This window comes from Prionailurus bengalensis, chromosome B1 (genome assembly GCF_016509475.1).
Source record: "Prionailurus bengalensis isolate Pbe53 chromosome B1, Fcat_Pben_1.1_paternal_pri, whole genome shotgun sequence".
NCBI lineage: Eukaryota > Metazoa > Chordata > Mammalia > Carnivora > Felidae > Prionailurus > Prionailurus bengalensis.
The window spans coordinates 111,431,999-111,450,162 of record NC_057344.1 but is presented as its reverse complement, the minus strand read 5'-3'; the positions used below and the strand labels follow the sequence as shown (position 1 = coordinate 111,450,162).

At 36.1% G+C, this 18,164-nt stretch overlaps 1 protein-coding gene and 1 pseudogene across 1 annotated transcript in view; one reads left to right on the top strand and one right to left on the bottom strand.

The window, feature by feature from the left end:
- ZGRF1 (zinc finger GRF-type containing 1) overlaps positions 1-18,164 on the bottom strand; it is a 93,172-nt gene that overhangs the window by 59,644 nt on the left and 15,364 nt on the right. The window contains 6 exon segments of the mRNA XM_043570225.1: positions 787-837; positions 5,051-5,124; positions 11,235-12,903; positions 12,905-13,507; positions 13,824-14,009; positions 16,223-16,282. Of these exon segments, the coding sequence (XP_043426160.1) occupies positions 787-837; positions 5,051-5,124; positions 11,235-12,903; positions 12,905-13,507; positions 13,824-14,009; positions 16,223-16,282 (2,643 nt within the window).
- Positions 1,356-2,310, top strand: LOC122477339 (annotated as a pseudogene).

Genomic DNA, 18,164 nt, shown 5'->3' with positions numbered 1-18,164 from the left:
AGCTTCCGACTTCGGCTCAGGTCATGATCTCGCGGTCTGTGAGTTCGAGCCCCACAGCCTGGAGCCTGTTTCAGATTCTGTGTCTCCCTCTCTCTCTGACCCTCCCCCGTTCATGCTGTCTCTCCCTGTCTCAAAAATAAATAAATATTAAAAAAAAAGTGACCATTTATAAGCTAAATTATGCAGTTGCTAATTTTGATTTTATACATTTGCTCTTATTATATACATAAAGGGTGAAAAATGATTGAGCCACCACAATATGAATTTTATTTGTTATGTTTTGTTCTCTTTTAGGCAAAGGAGTTGCAGGTGTAGCTGTAATTGTCAATGACAATTCTTGGATTAAGTAATGCTTACAAAGTTTACAGACTTAGTTTTACAATAAAAGATTTGTTATATAACCAAATTGCATTGACCACACAGGCATTGGTACAAAAGATAGCAGGATCATCTAAGTAAGTATAAAGGAGCAACTAATTATAAATGAGATTGAAAACTAGTGGTGCCTGGGTGGCTCAGGCATTAAGCATCTGACTTTTGATTTTGGCTCAGGTCATGATCTCACAATCATGACCTTAAGATTCTCTCTCTCTTCCTCTCTCTGTGCCCCCCTCCTACTTACACACATACTGTCTCTCTCTCTCAAAAATAAATTAATTAAAAAATAAAAAATAAGATACATGAGACTGAAAACTGACAATGTAAAATACAAACATAAAATTATATGCCATACCTATATATACAACTATAATTTCTGGCTACTTTATAGTTTAAAAATGAACATACCTGCAAAGACTGAAGTGGTCCACTTGGTTTGACTTCATTTTCTTTTATAATCTTAGGAACAGAATATTAATATAAGAACAACTAAAAAGTAGTAGTAAGTTACAAAAAATACATAAATTTCAATTAGACATAAGAAATAAAAGAACACCATCACTAATAATCAAGGAAGTAAAAAATGTTAATGAAACACTATTTTACTTAGCAAGAATTGAAAATATCTTAGTACTGGTGAATGTAGAGTGAAATAAATATTCATATTGTAAAACAGTAAGACTTTTAAATTTGACAATACATATCAAGAAAATTGTTCATAGCCTTTCAAGCTATCAGTTCCACTTCTGGGACTCACATCTAAGGAAATAACTTAAATGTAAGCAATGATTTATGTGCAAAAACATTTACTAATATTTTATTTATCCTAGCAAAATGCTGGAAATAACCTAAATGTTCAAAATAGGGCACTGCTTGTCCAAAGCACAGGATATCCATAGGACGGAATAGTAAGTAACCTCTAAAAGATATATTTAACTGCTGGTCAGTACCCAGTAGCAAGCCGCCAATGCCAAACTCTGTTCTACAGGATGGGGTTTATTAAAGTTGTCAAGAATAAGACTGATTTCAAGAGATACCAAGTGAAATTTAGAAGACAAGAGCACAAAACTGATTACAATGCTTTGAAATGCTCGGTGATTCAGGATAAAAATAAGTACAACACACCTTAATACAGGATGGTAATTTGTGTAACAGAGATCTCATTTGTCAGATTGCTAATGCCCCTAAAGGAGATACGGTAGTTTGTGCAGCTCATGGGCATGAACTCCCAAAGTATGGTGTGAAGGTTGGCCTGACAAATCATGCTGCAGCATAGTGTACAGGCATGCTGCTGGTCCAGAGGCTTCTCAGTAGGTTTGGCACGGACAAAAGTCTATGAAGGCCAAGTGGAGGTGACAAGATGAATACAACGTGGAAAACACTGATGGTCAATCTGGTGTCTTCATCTGCTATTTGGATGCAGGGCTTGCCAGAACCTCTACTGAAAATCAAGTTTGGGAGGCCCTCAAGGGAGTTGTGGATGGAGGTTTCTCTACCCCTCACAGTACCAAAAGATTCCTTGGTTGTGATTGGGAAAGCAAGGAATTCAATGCAGAAATACATCAGAAGCACATCCTGGGTCAGAATGCTGCAGATTATATGTGCCACTAATGGAAGAAGACTAAGATGCTTACAAGAAACAATTCTCTTGATAAAGAACAATGTAACTCCAGGCATGATGGAGATGTATAAGAAAGCTCATGCTGCTGTACAAGAGAATCCAATCTTTGAGAGAAGCCTAAGAAAGAAGTTCAAAAGAAAAGGTGGAACCATTCCAAAATGTCTCTTGCCCAGAAGAAAGATCGAGTAGCTGAGAAGAAGGCAGCTTCCTTAAAGCACAGGATCGGCTGCTGAGAGCTAATAAACCAAACTATAATTTTCTTTGAAGATTTTTCAGATTAAAGATAATAATAAACCTATTCACCAAGCAGCTAAAAAAATAAAATAAATTAATAAAAGATATTTAATAAGTGTTTTAATGATGTGAGAAATACATTAAGGGGATAAGACATAAAACTATTTGTACACTTCAAGCTAACCATATTTTTAAAAATAGGCCAAAAAATCCTGGAAACACTAATAATAATTATCTCTCAGTAGGTTGTTTTATTTTTTCTTCACTTTCTCCAAAATTAAAAAAGAGAAAACATCAAGATTATTTAAAAAAAAAAAACAGTAACATGGAAAACAGAGTAAGATACAAAGTGGGACAAATGAAACATTTCACTTTCTTTTCTTTTAAATATATCTTCTCGAAAAAGTGTCATATGAATTATCCCTCCAAATATGCTAATAGTATCCCCACTGAGAAACAAGAATTTAGATTTATTCTAATAAATTAATTTTATTCTAGAATTTCAATGTATCTAATTAGTACTATTATTTTTATATTACTACAATGGTTCCCAAACTGTTCAAGGTACTTTGGGGTGCCACAGGAAACTCAACATGGGCTCCATAAGATATTTTAAATTTAAGGGAAATACAGTGTCATTTGACCTCTATTGAATGAACTACTAACTCAAGGTAGTTCTTTTTTTTTTTTTTTTTTTCAACGTTTATTTATTTTTTTTGGGACAGAGAGAGACAGAGCATGAACGGGGGAGGGGCAGAGAGAGAGGGAGACAAAGAATCGGAAACGGGCTCCAGGCTCTGAGCCATCAGCCCAGAGCCTGACGCGGGGCTCGAACTCCCGGACCGCGAGATCGTGACCTGGCTGAAGTCGGACGCTTAACCGACTGCGCCACCCAGGTGCCCCAAGGTAGTTCTATTTCAACAACAGATCTTATGTCATTTCTCTCAATGGCACCTTGTAAAGCTGAGTTTTCAGAAATTGCTATGATAAAAAAAAAATCAATTACCATGAGAAAAACAACATGAACTAATTATTCTAAGGTTTGAGAAGCTGAGCAGTGCCCAACAAATGCATACATTCTATCAGTGATTGTGTTTAAAAATAAAATGCTTACAGCAACTTCTTACTTAACACATCTCTAGAGGCAAGGGAAACAAAAGCAAAAATGAACTCTTGGGACCTCATTAAAATAAAAAGCTCTGCACAGCGAAGGAAGCAATCAGCAAAACTAAAAGGCAACCGACAGAATGGGAGAAGATATTTGCAAATGACATATCAGATAAAGGGTTAGTATCCAAAATCTGTAAAGAACTTATCAAACTCAACACCCAAAAAACAAATAATCCAGTGAAGAAATGGGCAAAAGACATGAATACATATTTCTCCAAAAAAGATATCTAGACGGCCAACCGACACATGAAAAATGCTCAACATCACTCATCATCGGGGAAATACAAATCAAAACCGCAATGAGATACCACCTTACACCTGTCAGAATGGCTAACATGAACACCTCAGGCAACAACAGATGTTGGCGAGGATGCAGAGAAAGAGGATCTCTTTTGCACTGCTGGTGGCAATGCAAGCTGGTGCAGCCACTCTGGAAAACAATATGGAGGTTCCTCAAAAAATTAAGAATACTGGGGCGCCTGGGTGGCGCAGTCGGTTAAGCATCCGACTTCAGCCAGGTCACGATCTCGCGGTCCGGGAATTCGAGCCCCGCGTCAGGCTCTGGGCTGATGGCTCAGAGCCTGGAGCCAGTTTCCGATTCTGTGTCTCCCTCTCTCTCTGCCCCTCCCCCGTTCATGCTCTGTCTCTCTCTGTCCCAAAAATAAATAAACGTTGAAAAAAAAAATTAAAAAAAAAAAAATTAAGAATAGAACTACCCTACAACCCAGCAATTGCACTACTAGGTATTTATCCAAGGGATACAGGTGAGCTGTTTTGAAGGGGCACATGCACCCCAAAGTTTACAACAGTGCTATTGACAATAGCCAAAGTATGGAAAGAGCCCAATGTCCACTGACGGATAAATGGATAAAGATGTGGTATATATATATATACACTGGGGTAATACTTAGCAATCAAAAAGAATGAAATCTTGCCATGTGCAACTACATGGATGGAACTGGAGGATATTATGCTAAGCGAAAGTAGTCAGAGAAAGGCAAATATCATATGACTTCACTCATATGAGGAATTTAAGATAGAAAACAGATGAACATAAGGGAAGGGAAACAAAAATAATATAAAAACAGGGAGGGGGGCAAAACTAAAAGACTTAAATATAGAGAACAGAGAGTTGCTGGAGGGGTTGGCGGGGGGGATGGTTTAAAAGGGCAAGGGGCATTAAGTAATCTATTCCTGAAATCATTGTTGCACCATATGCTAACTAACTTGTATGTAAATTAAACAATAAACTAAAAATTAAAAATAAATAAAATGTTTACAGTAATCATTTCACTATACATATATCAAATCATTATGTTGTACACCTTAAACTGATCACAATGTTATATCTTTTATATCAATGAAAATGGAAAAAATAAAAAGCTCACTAAATTACTAGGACATAATACTTACTATGTTGTTTAATACTACTAACAACTTAATAAATGGAACTGCCAGGTTTGGTTTTTCTTTTTTCCTTTTAGCCAAGGGATATAATGAAAAATATTCTGATACAAGGTGTGGGAGAGTCATGAAGCAAGATAGCTTGGAACCCTTTATATTACTGTAATTTCATTACTAATGACAACATTCTATATCAAAATATAAGAATATGCTGATAGGAAAAAAAAAAAAAAAAAGACGTACCTGTTGAGAATCCTGGTTCAGATGAGGAAACTTTGGTAAAGTTTGTGAAACTACTTCAGTCAATGGTTTCCTAGCTATAATAGATAAAATGAAATTATTTTATTCATCATACATATAGTAGTGTTTTAAACTTTTTAAAAACTTATTTCTAGGGGCACCTGGCTGGCCCAGTTGATGATGACAACTCTTGATGTCAGGGTTGTAGGTTCAACCCCACACTGGGTATAGATACTACTTAAAAATAATAAAATCTTTGGGGGTACCTGGGTGGCTCAGTCGGTTAAGTATCTGATGCTTGATTTCAGCCCAGGTCATGATCTCATGAGAGATCAAGCCTCCATGCTGACAGCACAGAGCCTGTTTAAGATTCTCTCTCTCCTTCTCTCTGCCTCCCCCCAACTCCCACTTGCACGAGTCTGTGTATGCTCTCTCAAAATAAACATTTAAAATAATAACAATAAAATCTTTAAAAAACCACCTAAAACTGAATGAAACAAGGAATACAACTTAAATTTGAAGATAAGGTAGTCTTGATAATTGTTGAATATGGATTTTGGATATTTGAGGATTCATTGTCTATTCTCTGTATGTTCAAACATTTTCATGATAAAAATTTTTAAATAAGATTTTTTTTGGTTATGTTCTAAGTCAGTACTAGAAATGCTTCCTTTTTTCAAACTAATTGAAAAACTGAGTAAACAGCTAATAATCTATACTAAAAATTCTAAAAATGAAACATTAACTGTTAGAAGAAAGCCAAGACCAGCACTATACAGCTGCTATGTGCAAACACGGAAAAGAAAAGAAGAATTTCATGCTATTTCTGGGTCTATTTTAAACCCATTTGACTATGGTTTGAGGAAAAAAACTTCAATTATTTCCAAGTGTATTATGCCAGACACTGGGAAAACAGCAGTCCCTTGAAAAGGTAGAGCCACAGAATAAACAAACCGCATAAATTCAGATTATGATACAAAAGGGCATCATAAAGGTTGATATGACAGAGACTAATGTAGACATGATGATTGGAAAGCTCTCTCGTGGGAAGTGATATTTAAGTTGAGATCTGAATATAAGAAAAGGCCACCAGCTATGCCAGGGGTAAAGGTGTTGAGACCAAAGGCACAAGTAAAAAGACTCTGAGACAGAGAAGTTGACAAGTCTACTGAATACAAAGGACATGGTGGCCAGGCCATCCTACCTTGTTTCAAAATAGGATTTTTTTTTCTTAAAGAAAAGTGCATATTCAATCATTTCAATTCCTTCTAAAGCCGCCAAGACTATAATTTTTTAGTCAATTGTTATTTATGGTTTCATTATTTTCCTGTTAAAATTCAGAATACATTAAATGAAATAAAAATAAGTGGATCTTGGAACTTGATGCTATTTTTAAAAAGATTTTCATGCACTGCATGAAAATTGGTGTTTTCCTTGATTGCCTTCACTCAAGAATAAAATTCTAAATTAACATTTCAAAGTTATTCTCAATGATCTCATAAAAACTTTAACCTACTGAAGAAAATCTTTTTTTTTTTAACACATTCACACATCCTAAATTGGTGGTAAAACTGACTCATCTCTAATTCTGTATTAATTTTCTCAGATTGTCTTAAGAAAACCAACATTCCTTTTTGAAGAAATACATTTATATCAGAAAACAAATACAGTTAATCTTCCTTACTCACAGATCTTACCTACGCACTAAAATTTATTCAGAAACCCCAAATCAATACCCTGTTTTTGAGGTCATTTGTAGACACACAGAACTACAAAAAATAAGTTGCCCGACATATACATTCCCAGCTGAGGTAGAACAAGGCAACACTCTGCCTTCTTGAGCTCTCATACTATAAACAAGTATCCTTTTTGTCATCTACTTAGCCCATGTTTTTGTGTTTGGGGGCTTTTTGTAAGGGACTGTGCTATTTAAAATGTTCCCTAAGCATAGTGCTGTCTAGTGTTGCTAAGTGCAAGAAGGCTGTGATGTCCCTTACAGAGAGAACATATGTTAGATGAGTTTCTTTTTTCTTTTTTAAGTTTATTTATTTATTTTGAGAGAGAGAGAGAGTGCAAGCAGGGGAGGGGCAGAAAGAAAGGGGGGGGGGGAGAGAGAGAGAGAGAGAGAGAGAGAGAGAGAGAGAGAGAGAGAATCCCAAGCAGGTTCTGCACTGTCAGCACAGAGCCTGATGTGTGGCTCCAACTCACAAACTGAGATTATGACCTGAGCCGAAAACCAAGAGTTAGACGCTTAACCAACTGAGCCACCCAGGCGCCCCTAGACAGAGGTTTCTTTCAGACATTAGTCATAGTGCTGTTCACTACAAATTCAATGTTAATGGATCAACAATATATATTGTCTTCAAATGGAAACACAGATAAAAACAAGATTTTGATCAGTTGATGAAAATGCTTTGACCAGAGGCTTGAAGGAATCTACCCCTAAAAGCAATGACTCATTTTTCACTAATTCAGTGTTTATGTTGATTTTATAGAATATAACTACCACAAATAAGAAGAATCAACTGCAATCCTCTTTTTAACTTGATGAGAAAAAAGATTTCTTAAAACTAAATTCTAGGGGCCCCTGGGTGGCGCAGTCGGTTAAGCATCCGACTTCGGCCAGGTCACGATCTCACCGTCCGTGAGTTCGAGCCCCGCGTCAGGCTCTGGGCTGACGGCTCGGAGCCTGGAGCCTGTTTCCGATTCTGTGTCTCCCTCTCTCTCTGCCCCTCCCCCGTTCATGCTCTGTCTCTCTCTGTCCCAAAAATAAATAAACGTTGAAAAAAAAATTAAAAAAAAAACTAAATTCTATAATTCTCAAGTCTTCATACTAGGGATTTACATCCTTATATGATATTACATAATCATATCTACCCCTACTTATTTTTCATTAAAATTTCTCCTTTTTTTTAATTTTTAGAAAACAAACTATCAACTGCCATCAAACAACTACATTTTTTAAATTAAATTTTATTTTTACTTTACTTATTTTTTAATATGAAATTTATTGTCAAATTGGTTTCCATACAACACCCAGTGCTCATCCCAACAGGTGCCCTCCTCAATGCCCATCACCCACTTTCTCCTCCCTTCCACCCCCCATCAACCCTCAGTTTATTCTCAGCTTTTTTTATAGTTCTTAAATTTTTTTTAACATTTTTTAAAATTTATTTTTGAGACAGGCAGAGACAGAGCATGAACAGGGGAGGGTCAGAGAGAGGGAGACACAGAATCTAAAACAGGCTCCAGGCTCTGAGCTGTCAGCACAGAGCCCGACGCGGGGCTCGAACTCACGGACCGTGAGATCATGACCTGAGCCGAAGCCGGACGCTTAACCGACCAAGCCACCCAGGTGCTCCTATTCTCAGTTTTTAAGAGTCTCTTATGGTTTGTCTCCCTCCCTCTCCAACTTTTTTTCCCGTTCCCCTCCCCCATAGTCTTCTGTTAAGTTTCTCAGGATCCACATGAGTAAAAACATATGGTATCTTTCTCTGTACGACTTATTTCACTTAGCATAACACTCTCCAGTTACATCCACGTTTCTACAAAAGGCCGTATTTCATTCTTTCTCATTGCCAAGTGGTATTCCATCGTGTATATAAACCACAATTTCTTTATCCATTCATCAGTTGATGGACATTTAGGCTTTTTCCACAATTTGGCTATTGCAAACAGCTACATTTTAAAGAAACATATCAGGGGTGCCTGGGTGGCTGAGTCGGTTAAGCCGGCCAACTCTTGGTTTTGGCTCAAGTCATGATCTCACGGTTTGTGAGTTCGAGCCCCTGCTTGGGATTCTCCTTCTCTTTCTGTTCCTCCCATACTTGTGCTTTCTCTACCCCTTTCTCTCACTCAAATAAATAAACAAACTTAAAGAAACATATCAGTACATATAATAATTTATTCCTATTTTCCTCAGGAATCCTTGAGATATTCAAATAAGAATTCAATTTTAACTTTTGTTTGAGTATCATAAAGTACATTGTTCGTTCACATTCATATGTATATAATATTTGCTATATTTACTAATATGTTCTATAATAGTTTTTCTTTAAAAAAAATGTTGCTGTTGGCAACATACCATAAGCAAAGTCAGAAGACCAATACCATACTGAAAGAAAATATCTGCAACATATATCATAGATAAGAGGCTAGTATCTCTAATATATAAAGAACTCTTACAAATCAATGAGAATAAAAAGAACAACACCCATTAAAATCTGGACAAAAGGGTAAGAAAGTTCATGAAAAAAAGATATATAAATGATACTTAAACATATGAAAAGATGCTCAATTTCACTTGTAGTAAGAGAAATGCAAATGTAAGTATACTGAATGCCATTTCTCATCTATTAGATAAGCAAAATTCAAAAGCTTGGTAACACACTATATTGGCAAGACCAGAGAAACAAGCACTCTCCTACATTACTGACAGGGCTACGAAATGGAGGGAATGTTGAAGTATCTAATAAAGTCACGCATTTACGCAGCAAACCTACTGGGAATTTGCCCTGAAGACACACCTCAAACAATATGCAAAACACACACACACACACACACACACACACACACACACACACACTCGGTTATGTATTGTCACATTATTTGTAATAGCAAAGTATTGGAGACAGGTTGCATAAATGATGGTTTATCCACACAGCGAGTATTACACAGATACAAACAAATAAAATGAGGATGTGTCCTATGAATTGATATGAAGTGATTTCCAGAATATATTAAGTGAAAAGTAGGTGCTAAAGAATATACAGACTTTACTGTCTTTTGTTGAATATGTGTGTGTCGGGGCGGGGGGGCGGGGGGGGGGGACAAGAATTTAAACATGGAGCTATTTATTTTTGCAAAAAAGAAACACAGGTATGATATATTGGTTACATATAGCAGGTGAGTAAGAACAGGATAAAAGGCTTAAGGAAGGCATATGAATTTATGTTTTTATACAGCTTTGACTCTTAACTAGGTTCATATTTTACATAGTCAGAAATAAAAATAAATCAACAAGGTTGCACAAAAAACCCCTCATACTGAAATATAAACAATAAACTTAACTATATTTACATCAAATGATACTACAATTACAGTAAAGAAAAGTAACCCAAGTAACTTTTGAACATAATACTCCAACTCTATATTCCCAGGATACATTCTAAAAAAAAAACCAATAAAACAAAAAAAACAAAAAAAAATCAAAGGATTTGTGAACTTCACAAACTTGTAAAGGTTTTTTTGCTAGTAGTGATACTAGTATAACAATTTGGAAGCTATTTGATGTGTATTGTATGTAGAATTGAGGAAGTAAATATACGGATGTTGTTGGGAACCAGGGCCCCTTCTCATTTTAGAAGTAAAGAAATATAATAATGAAATGGAAGGACAGGAAGAACCCTGTGGTTTAGAACTGGAATTAGAGATATCAATATGAACTCATGATTATTTTTTAAAAGTATCTTCCAGCAGGGTGTCTGGGTGGCTCAGTCGGATGAACCTCTGACTTCAGATCAGGTCATGATCTTAGGGTTCATTAACTCGAGCCCTGCTTCGGGTGAGTGTGAGCCCCACTTCTCTCTCCCCCTCTCTGTCTCTCTGCCCCTTGCTCACTGCGCTCTCTCTCTCTCAAAAAAAAAAAAAAAAAAAGAAAAAGCATCTTCTAGCACACATCTAAAAATGTAAGACAGGAATGGATATTCACACACATATTGCTTATATATGCCTATATATGTTTATATATGCATAAAACATTTGCAGAAGGATATCCTGGAAGGAAACTGTGGCTAATTCTGAGGATTGGACTGAGGGACTGCAGAACTTACCAGATTATCTATTAGAACTGATTTTACCAAGTACATGTATTACCTATTTAAATACTATGTAATTCTTAAGTTTATTTATTTTGAGAGAGAGAGAGAGAGAGACAATGAGCAGAGAGGGAGAGAGACAGAGAATCCCAAACAGGCCCTGCACTATCAGCACGGAGCCCAACGCAGGACTCGAAACCACGAACCGTGAGATCACGACCTGAGCCAAAATCAAGAGTTGGACACTCAACCGACTGAGCCACCCAGATGCACCAATACCATGTAATTCTTTAACGTAGCCTCCAAAGCAAATATTTCTCATCCTTAACAGTTATACAGAGAACAATCCAAAACAAACACACCAATCTAACCTTCAGGATTGCTGTCTGGCTCACATGTCTGCAGAGTTCCTTGTTGCTTAAAGGTTGTATTTTTCTTTTTCAATATTTCCAAGCCTTCTAAAGCCGTACTATGTTCAGACAATGACTTTAAAAGGGAAATGTTATTTACTAATCCAGAGAGTTCTGAAGGATTTCTAGGAATATTCCAGTATTGTTTGCTTTCTCCAACAGTTTCTACATCAATATGGTCATGGTCTAAACTTCTAATCCTTCCCAAATCTTCAGGTTCAGGAATACACGCTTCTGTGTCTTTGGAAATTGGACGCTTTTTTCCCAGAGGGTAAAACAAAGAATTAGAAACTTGGGTATTTGATTTATCAAGTGCAACACATTCTTCAGAGTGATTCTGATTGACATTTAATTGTTGGATACTGATATCACTGCTAGAAGTTGATGGTAAAACCCATTCATCGTTTTTGTCTAAATTACTTCCCATAACAAAAGGCTGAGGCTCCTCCTGGCCTGAGAATAGGCTATTTTCAGGAGTCTGATTAATGACTATATTTAAATGAGGAATATGTAAATTCGAGCTGACATCTTTAGATTTACTCAGTAGTGAAGCAGTATCATAGTTAATTCTCACTTTTTGAATAGATTTATTAGCATCTTCATTATTATCTACATATACATCATCAGTCCATTCTAAGGATGAGTCAAAATTGCTTAATGTGTCACTGTACTCTTCTGTTCCTTTTCTAACGTTTTCAGCTTTCCAAGGTCCTGTGTCAAAACCCACATAAGCTTTATCACAAAATTGTGATAGAAGAGTCTCTTTAATAGGAAATGTCTTTGTAGGTTTATCCCCAATAGACGTTAAGGGAGACAAATGTTTACTGCCAACTTCTGTACAGCTTATATCTTCACATCTCTTTTGAACATCTGGACTGTCATTAACCAAAGTTTCCTTTACACGACTCCCTGAATCCTGGGAAACTTTGTTGTTTTCCTGTGACTCCTCTTCAGTGTCACTGGTTTCAAAATTGTTCAGATTAAAAGTCACCTCCACAAGTGGCTGTGTTACATTGCTCATAGGTTTGGGAATACTATTAAGACTTTCACTATCAGTATTACTGTTAGAAAGCATGCTGGTAAAGTCATCAGAGACCCTAGAATTTTTACTTCTAGAAGATTCAATCTGTAGATGTTCAGATTCTGGCAGAAACAACACTGGCTGTTTGTACTCCTTTTCTGGTGTTCCACATATATTTATCTCCTGAGTATTTTCTCTAATGAGAACTGATCCTTTTAGACACATCTGGTCATTTTCATTAACAGGTATTTTATTATTTTTTTGAATGTCAGGCTCGGATAATAAGCCATCATTCTCTACATTGCTACAGGTAACTGGTATATGGTTGCTTTCACAGAATGAAGGAATTTCCAGTTCTACTTCCTGATCCCAAAATTGATCATTAGCATCTACTGGCTTGTCTTCATTATACTTTTTACCCTCTTCAGCACATGTTTCAAAGAACTGTATCTTTTCTTGTACCAAAAGGTCTCTCAAATTTAAATCTATATTGTCTCCCTGGGCCTTGGGTTTCCTTTCTATATTATTTCCATCTTCACTAGAAGAATGTACAGGTGAGCTCTGTGAGGATAAATACACGGCCCACCGGCTTTTATTTCTCACGTTTTTTTTCTGATTGATGCCGGTCGTGTAAACTTTCTGTGCTCTTCACGTCAGCACACTCCTTCTGTTCAATTATGCACTTTGGTTTAGTAGGAATGTTTATACTTCCTTGTAGTTGTATCTGAGGGAGATGTTCTGTAATCCCAGAATTTGGCTCCTTACACATAGTTGACTTGGACTTCAAAAGAGCTAATATATGTGCTTTGCTTCTGACGTTTTGTGAAACTCCCAAACGGTGAGATACCAAACCATCTTTTTTTATGGCCTCATTGGTCAGTAAAGAATCTGAATGCTTATTTACAGAACAGACAGGAAAGCAAGAATAACTTTCTTCACATAGCATTTCTGGGTTACTCTTAAAAGATGGAGTAGAGACAACTGAAGAAAAACGTAAGCCATTTGCTTCTCTATTCCTGTAAGTGACAATGTTCTCAGGGTCTATTGGCATATTATTTATATCTTTCTTGCCAGCAGTAGAAAACAAAGGAGGTATGCTGTACAAGGGAGAAAGAAAATTAGGGCCAGGTTTCTTAGCCTCAAGTGATGCCGTTGATTCACCATTTTCTGTAATCATCATTTTCTTTGGCACTTGACGTGGTCCTTGAAAACCCTAAAAATATTAAAACAATTATTAGCTGTCCCATTATCTACAAAGGAAGTGTAAAATGAACTGGCTCAAAAAAAAGGAAAGAAAAAAAAGGAGTCTGTTTTACCAGGTACAGTAATAAAGATATAAAATCTGCTAAATTAAAATGTAAATGCTCATTTGTATTAAGATTTTTCTAATTAGGGTTTACTTCCCTACCTAAACATATATTATGAAGTACCATTTTAATGACATAGAGTACAATAGCTTCAAATTCACTACTTCTTGGAACAATATTATAAATATATATTGACTTATTATTTTCAACAGATAAACTTACAGTAAACTTCCTTTTTAAACCAGCAGGCTGACATCCAAGGGATCGGCCAGAGGATAGAAATGTCCTTGGACTTAACTCTGGTGCTTCTTTACTGACATCCTGTTTAATAGCTATGCTTCCAGCAACTTTAACCTCCTCAACTGTGATTAAGTATCGGTCACCTTCTAAGTCATCTCCAGGCTTCACCTAAATTTTAAACAATACATTTTAAAGAACAAATAAGTTCTAAAACATAAATTCAAAATCACATATATCTGATTATTGGATTCTGTGTTCCAGTAGGTCACTAACACTACTAGCAAGACACAATAGGTATTCGATAAATAATTGTTAAATGTATGAATCGATAACTAAGTCTTTATTATTATGTACTAGTTAAGAAGCACAAAAAGGAACAATACAGCAAAAAAATTGTCACCAATTTATGTATCCAATAATACACATGAGACCCTTTGTTGCATGCAGGAGGTACAATGACAAGCAGCACAAGTATGCCCTCTTTCAAGGAGTTCATCAGGAACTAAACGTAATTTTTTAAATTAGAGCTATTAAATAGCAATTATATATTTATCCTTATAAATTCAGATGAATTATATGCTCATAATTATTACAAATTAATTATTATTATAAATTATTAATTGAAATAATATTATAAATTATTAACCGAAATTGCTGAAATAATCATAATCCAAAAATGCATTTTAATTACTTGAATAAACAAAATATATTTTTTAAGATGTTTATTTTTGAGAGACAGAGAGACAGAGTGTGAGTGGGGGAAGGGCAGAGAGAAAGGGAGACACAGAATCCGAAGCAGGCTCCAGGCTCTGTCAGCACACAGCCCGACATGGGCTCGAACTCACAAACCATAAGATCATGACCTGAGCTGAGGCTGGATGATTAGCTGACTGAGCCACCCAGACACCCCATAAACAAAATACTTTTAAAAAACAAAACAGGGGCGCCTGGGTGGCTCAGTCGGTTGAGTGTCTGACTTCAGCTCAGGTCATGATCTCACGGTTTGTGGGTTGGAGCCCCGCATCAGGCTCTGTGCTGACAGCTCAGAGCCTAGAGCCTGCTTTAGATTCTACGTCTTCCTCTCTCTCTCTGCCCCTCCCCTGCTCACACTCTGTCAATCTCTCTCTCAAAAAATAAACATTAAAAACAAAAAAAATTTTTTAATAAAAAAAAACCAAAAAACATAGCACCTGCCACCATCTCTGTAGCATAAAAATAAGATTATTAACCCCTGGTAATACACAAAATCTGTGTATTATCTCAGACAATGTGCTTAGTCTTTACTCATTAGTAAATGATTTAAAATGAAATAACAGTAGTTAGGCCCAATTAAGCATCTACGGAGATAGTGCTTTTCCTCTTTATGATAAATATAAAGATACCACAACCACTATTAATGTCACATAAAATTTTAGAAGATTTATGGGGCGCCTGGGTGGCTCAGTTGGTTAAGCACCCGACTTTGGCTCAGGTCATGATCTCACGGTTCGTGGGTTCGAGTCCTGCATCGGGTTCTGTGCTGACAGCTCAGAGCCTGGAGCCTGTTTCAGATTCTGTGTCTCCCTCTCTCTCTGCCCCTCCCCTGTTCATGCTGTCTCTCTGTCTCAAAAATAAATAAACATTAAAAAATTTTTTCTTTAAAAATTTTAAAAGATTTAACACCATGGTCAAAATCAACACAATGATAACAAGAATATGCATTTTAACACTTTTAGAATCACCATACTAAACTGCTAAGCACTTCACATACATTATTTCTAATTTTTAGACCAACACAATGAAATCTGTCTATTGTCTATATTTTATAAACAGTAGAGAAGTTAGACACAGAGAGAGGTTAGCTAGGAAGCATTTGAAAGTGGGACATGAACCCAGAATGACCTACTTTAATAGCCTTATTCTTTACACTGAAATTGCCTTTAGTTCCCTTTTTTTCCCTCCAAAAGGGAAAAACAGAGAATATTTGAGAAAATATTATAAATAGGAATAATTTCACAAAATATTCCCCACTGTAGTTCTCAGCCTATCAAGATCATGTAATAGAGTTAGGTTATAGGGTCACTTCCCGGGTTCAAATCCCAGCCCTACCACTGTAACTCTATGAACATGAGCAAGTTACTTAACTTTTCTGTACTGCACTCCTAATCTATAAAAATCACAGGGTTGTGGAAAGATTAAATGAAACAATATCTAAAAGTTTTTAGCACAGAGTGTGGCTAATAATAAATGTTCAATAAGTACTAACTATAATTAATACTATAGTAACACTAATAGTAACACTAACAGTATTTGACAATATTCATAAAGGAAAAAAAGAGATGTTTTTAACTTAAATATAGAGATTTAGATAACTTAAAAATAAGATAGAAACATTAAAATACCTCAAGGCACTTAAGAAATATACTCTCCAAACATTCTCCTTTGTCATCATATAAAATTGCCTGTATTAAAACAAATGTTAAACAATATAATATTGCTTTTCTTAAACATCTTCAATAAATAGCAAATCAAAAGTTGTTGCATAAGTAATCATATAATGAAAGAATTACCCACTTTGTTTTGGACTAGAAAGTGTATTTCAGCGTACCTGGGTGGCTCAGTGAGTTAAGTGTGACTTCAGCTCAGGCCATGATCTCATGGTTCATGGGATAAAGCCCACATTGGGCTTGCTGCCATCAGTGCAGAGCCTGCTTCAGATCCTCTGTCCCCGTCTCTCTCTGCCCTCCCCAATTTGAGCACACTCACTCTCTCTCTCTTTCAAAATAAACAAACATTTTTTAAAAAGTAAAAAAAACAAAAAACAAAAACAAGGAAAAAAAGTGCATCTATCTCAAATGTTTCCTAAGCAACTATTCAGTCTGTGCAAGACAGCAAAGGTATACATATAAGGAATTCACAAACTTAATCTCTACCAGAAGGATCTGGGATGGAACTGGAAAGAAAACAGAACTGGAATGTATTAGAGGGCAAAACAGAAGGCAAAATGAGTAAAGAGATTATGGTAATGGTGTGGCACAGAGCACCAGGGAGATGATCAGTGCTTGAAATAAGTCATCAGCATTGGGACGGATACTTGTTTATGAGGTATAAGGAATAAAATTTGAAGGAGAAAAAGGAAACTAAGGTAGTTATAACTTTCTGGCTTTCTCCTTGTTATCTCTAGACATTTTTTTTTACCAGTTTCTCCACTAGTCCCTTAAATATTACTGTTTCCATCACTTTGGAAAATAGTTTGGCAGTTGCTTAAAAGGTTAAACATGAGATGCCACGTGATCCGGCAATTCCACTCCTAGATATATATACAGAGAAATGAAAACATAGATCTCACAACTTCACAAATATTGCACACAAATGTTCATACCAACATTACACATAACACACATAACAGCCAAAAAAGTGGAAATGACTCATATGTATACCAATTGAAGAATGGATAAATAAAATGTGACATATCTACACAATAGACTATTACTGAACAATAAAAAGGAGTAAAGTATTGACACATGCTTCAACATAGATGAACCTTGAAAACATGCTAAATGAAAGTAGTCATTCAATGAAAGAACACATATTATACAATTCCATACACGTGAAAAGTCCAGAATAGGCAAATCTATTGAGACAGTAAGTAGATTAGTGGTTGCTTAGGGTTGGGAGGTGGATACTGAGTAGTGACCATTAATAGGTATGGGATTTCTTTTAGGGGTGACAAATGTTCTAAAATTATATTGTAGCAATGGTCAGCAAAATTCTGTGAATATACAAAGAACCATTAAACTGAATACTTTAAATGGGTGAATTGAAAAGTTTGTGAATGTTATCTCAACACAACTCTTTAAAAGATTGGTGTTTACAAAGGCCCTATCTTTTCCCCTCTATTCTTTACATTCTCTACTCCATCCTTTGGCGATATCATCCACACAAACCAGATCATGTCATGCTTCTGTTCAAATCCTTCCAATGTCTCCACAGCTCCCAAAGAATAAGAACAAAAGTTCCTACAATGACCAATAAGGCTTACATAATCCCCTTTATCTCCATTCTCACCCTTGCTCACCCTACTCCTTGTTGTTTGCCTAACTCACTAGCCATACGTATTCATTTAGTTTATTGGTCTCTTTCCTCCATGCTATTTCCATGAAGTCAGGGATTTATGTGTTTTGCTCTCTCTGCATCCCCTAGAATAGTGTGTAACTCATAACAGGTTCTCAAAAAATATCTGCTAAATGAATAGATGAATGTATTCACTCCAGGAATTTCAAATATCTAAGTGTTAAATACTCCTAACATCTCTATATCAGTGGCCCAGAACTTTCCTGAGTT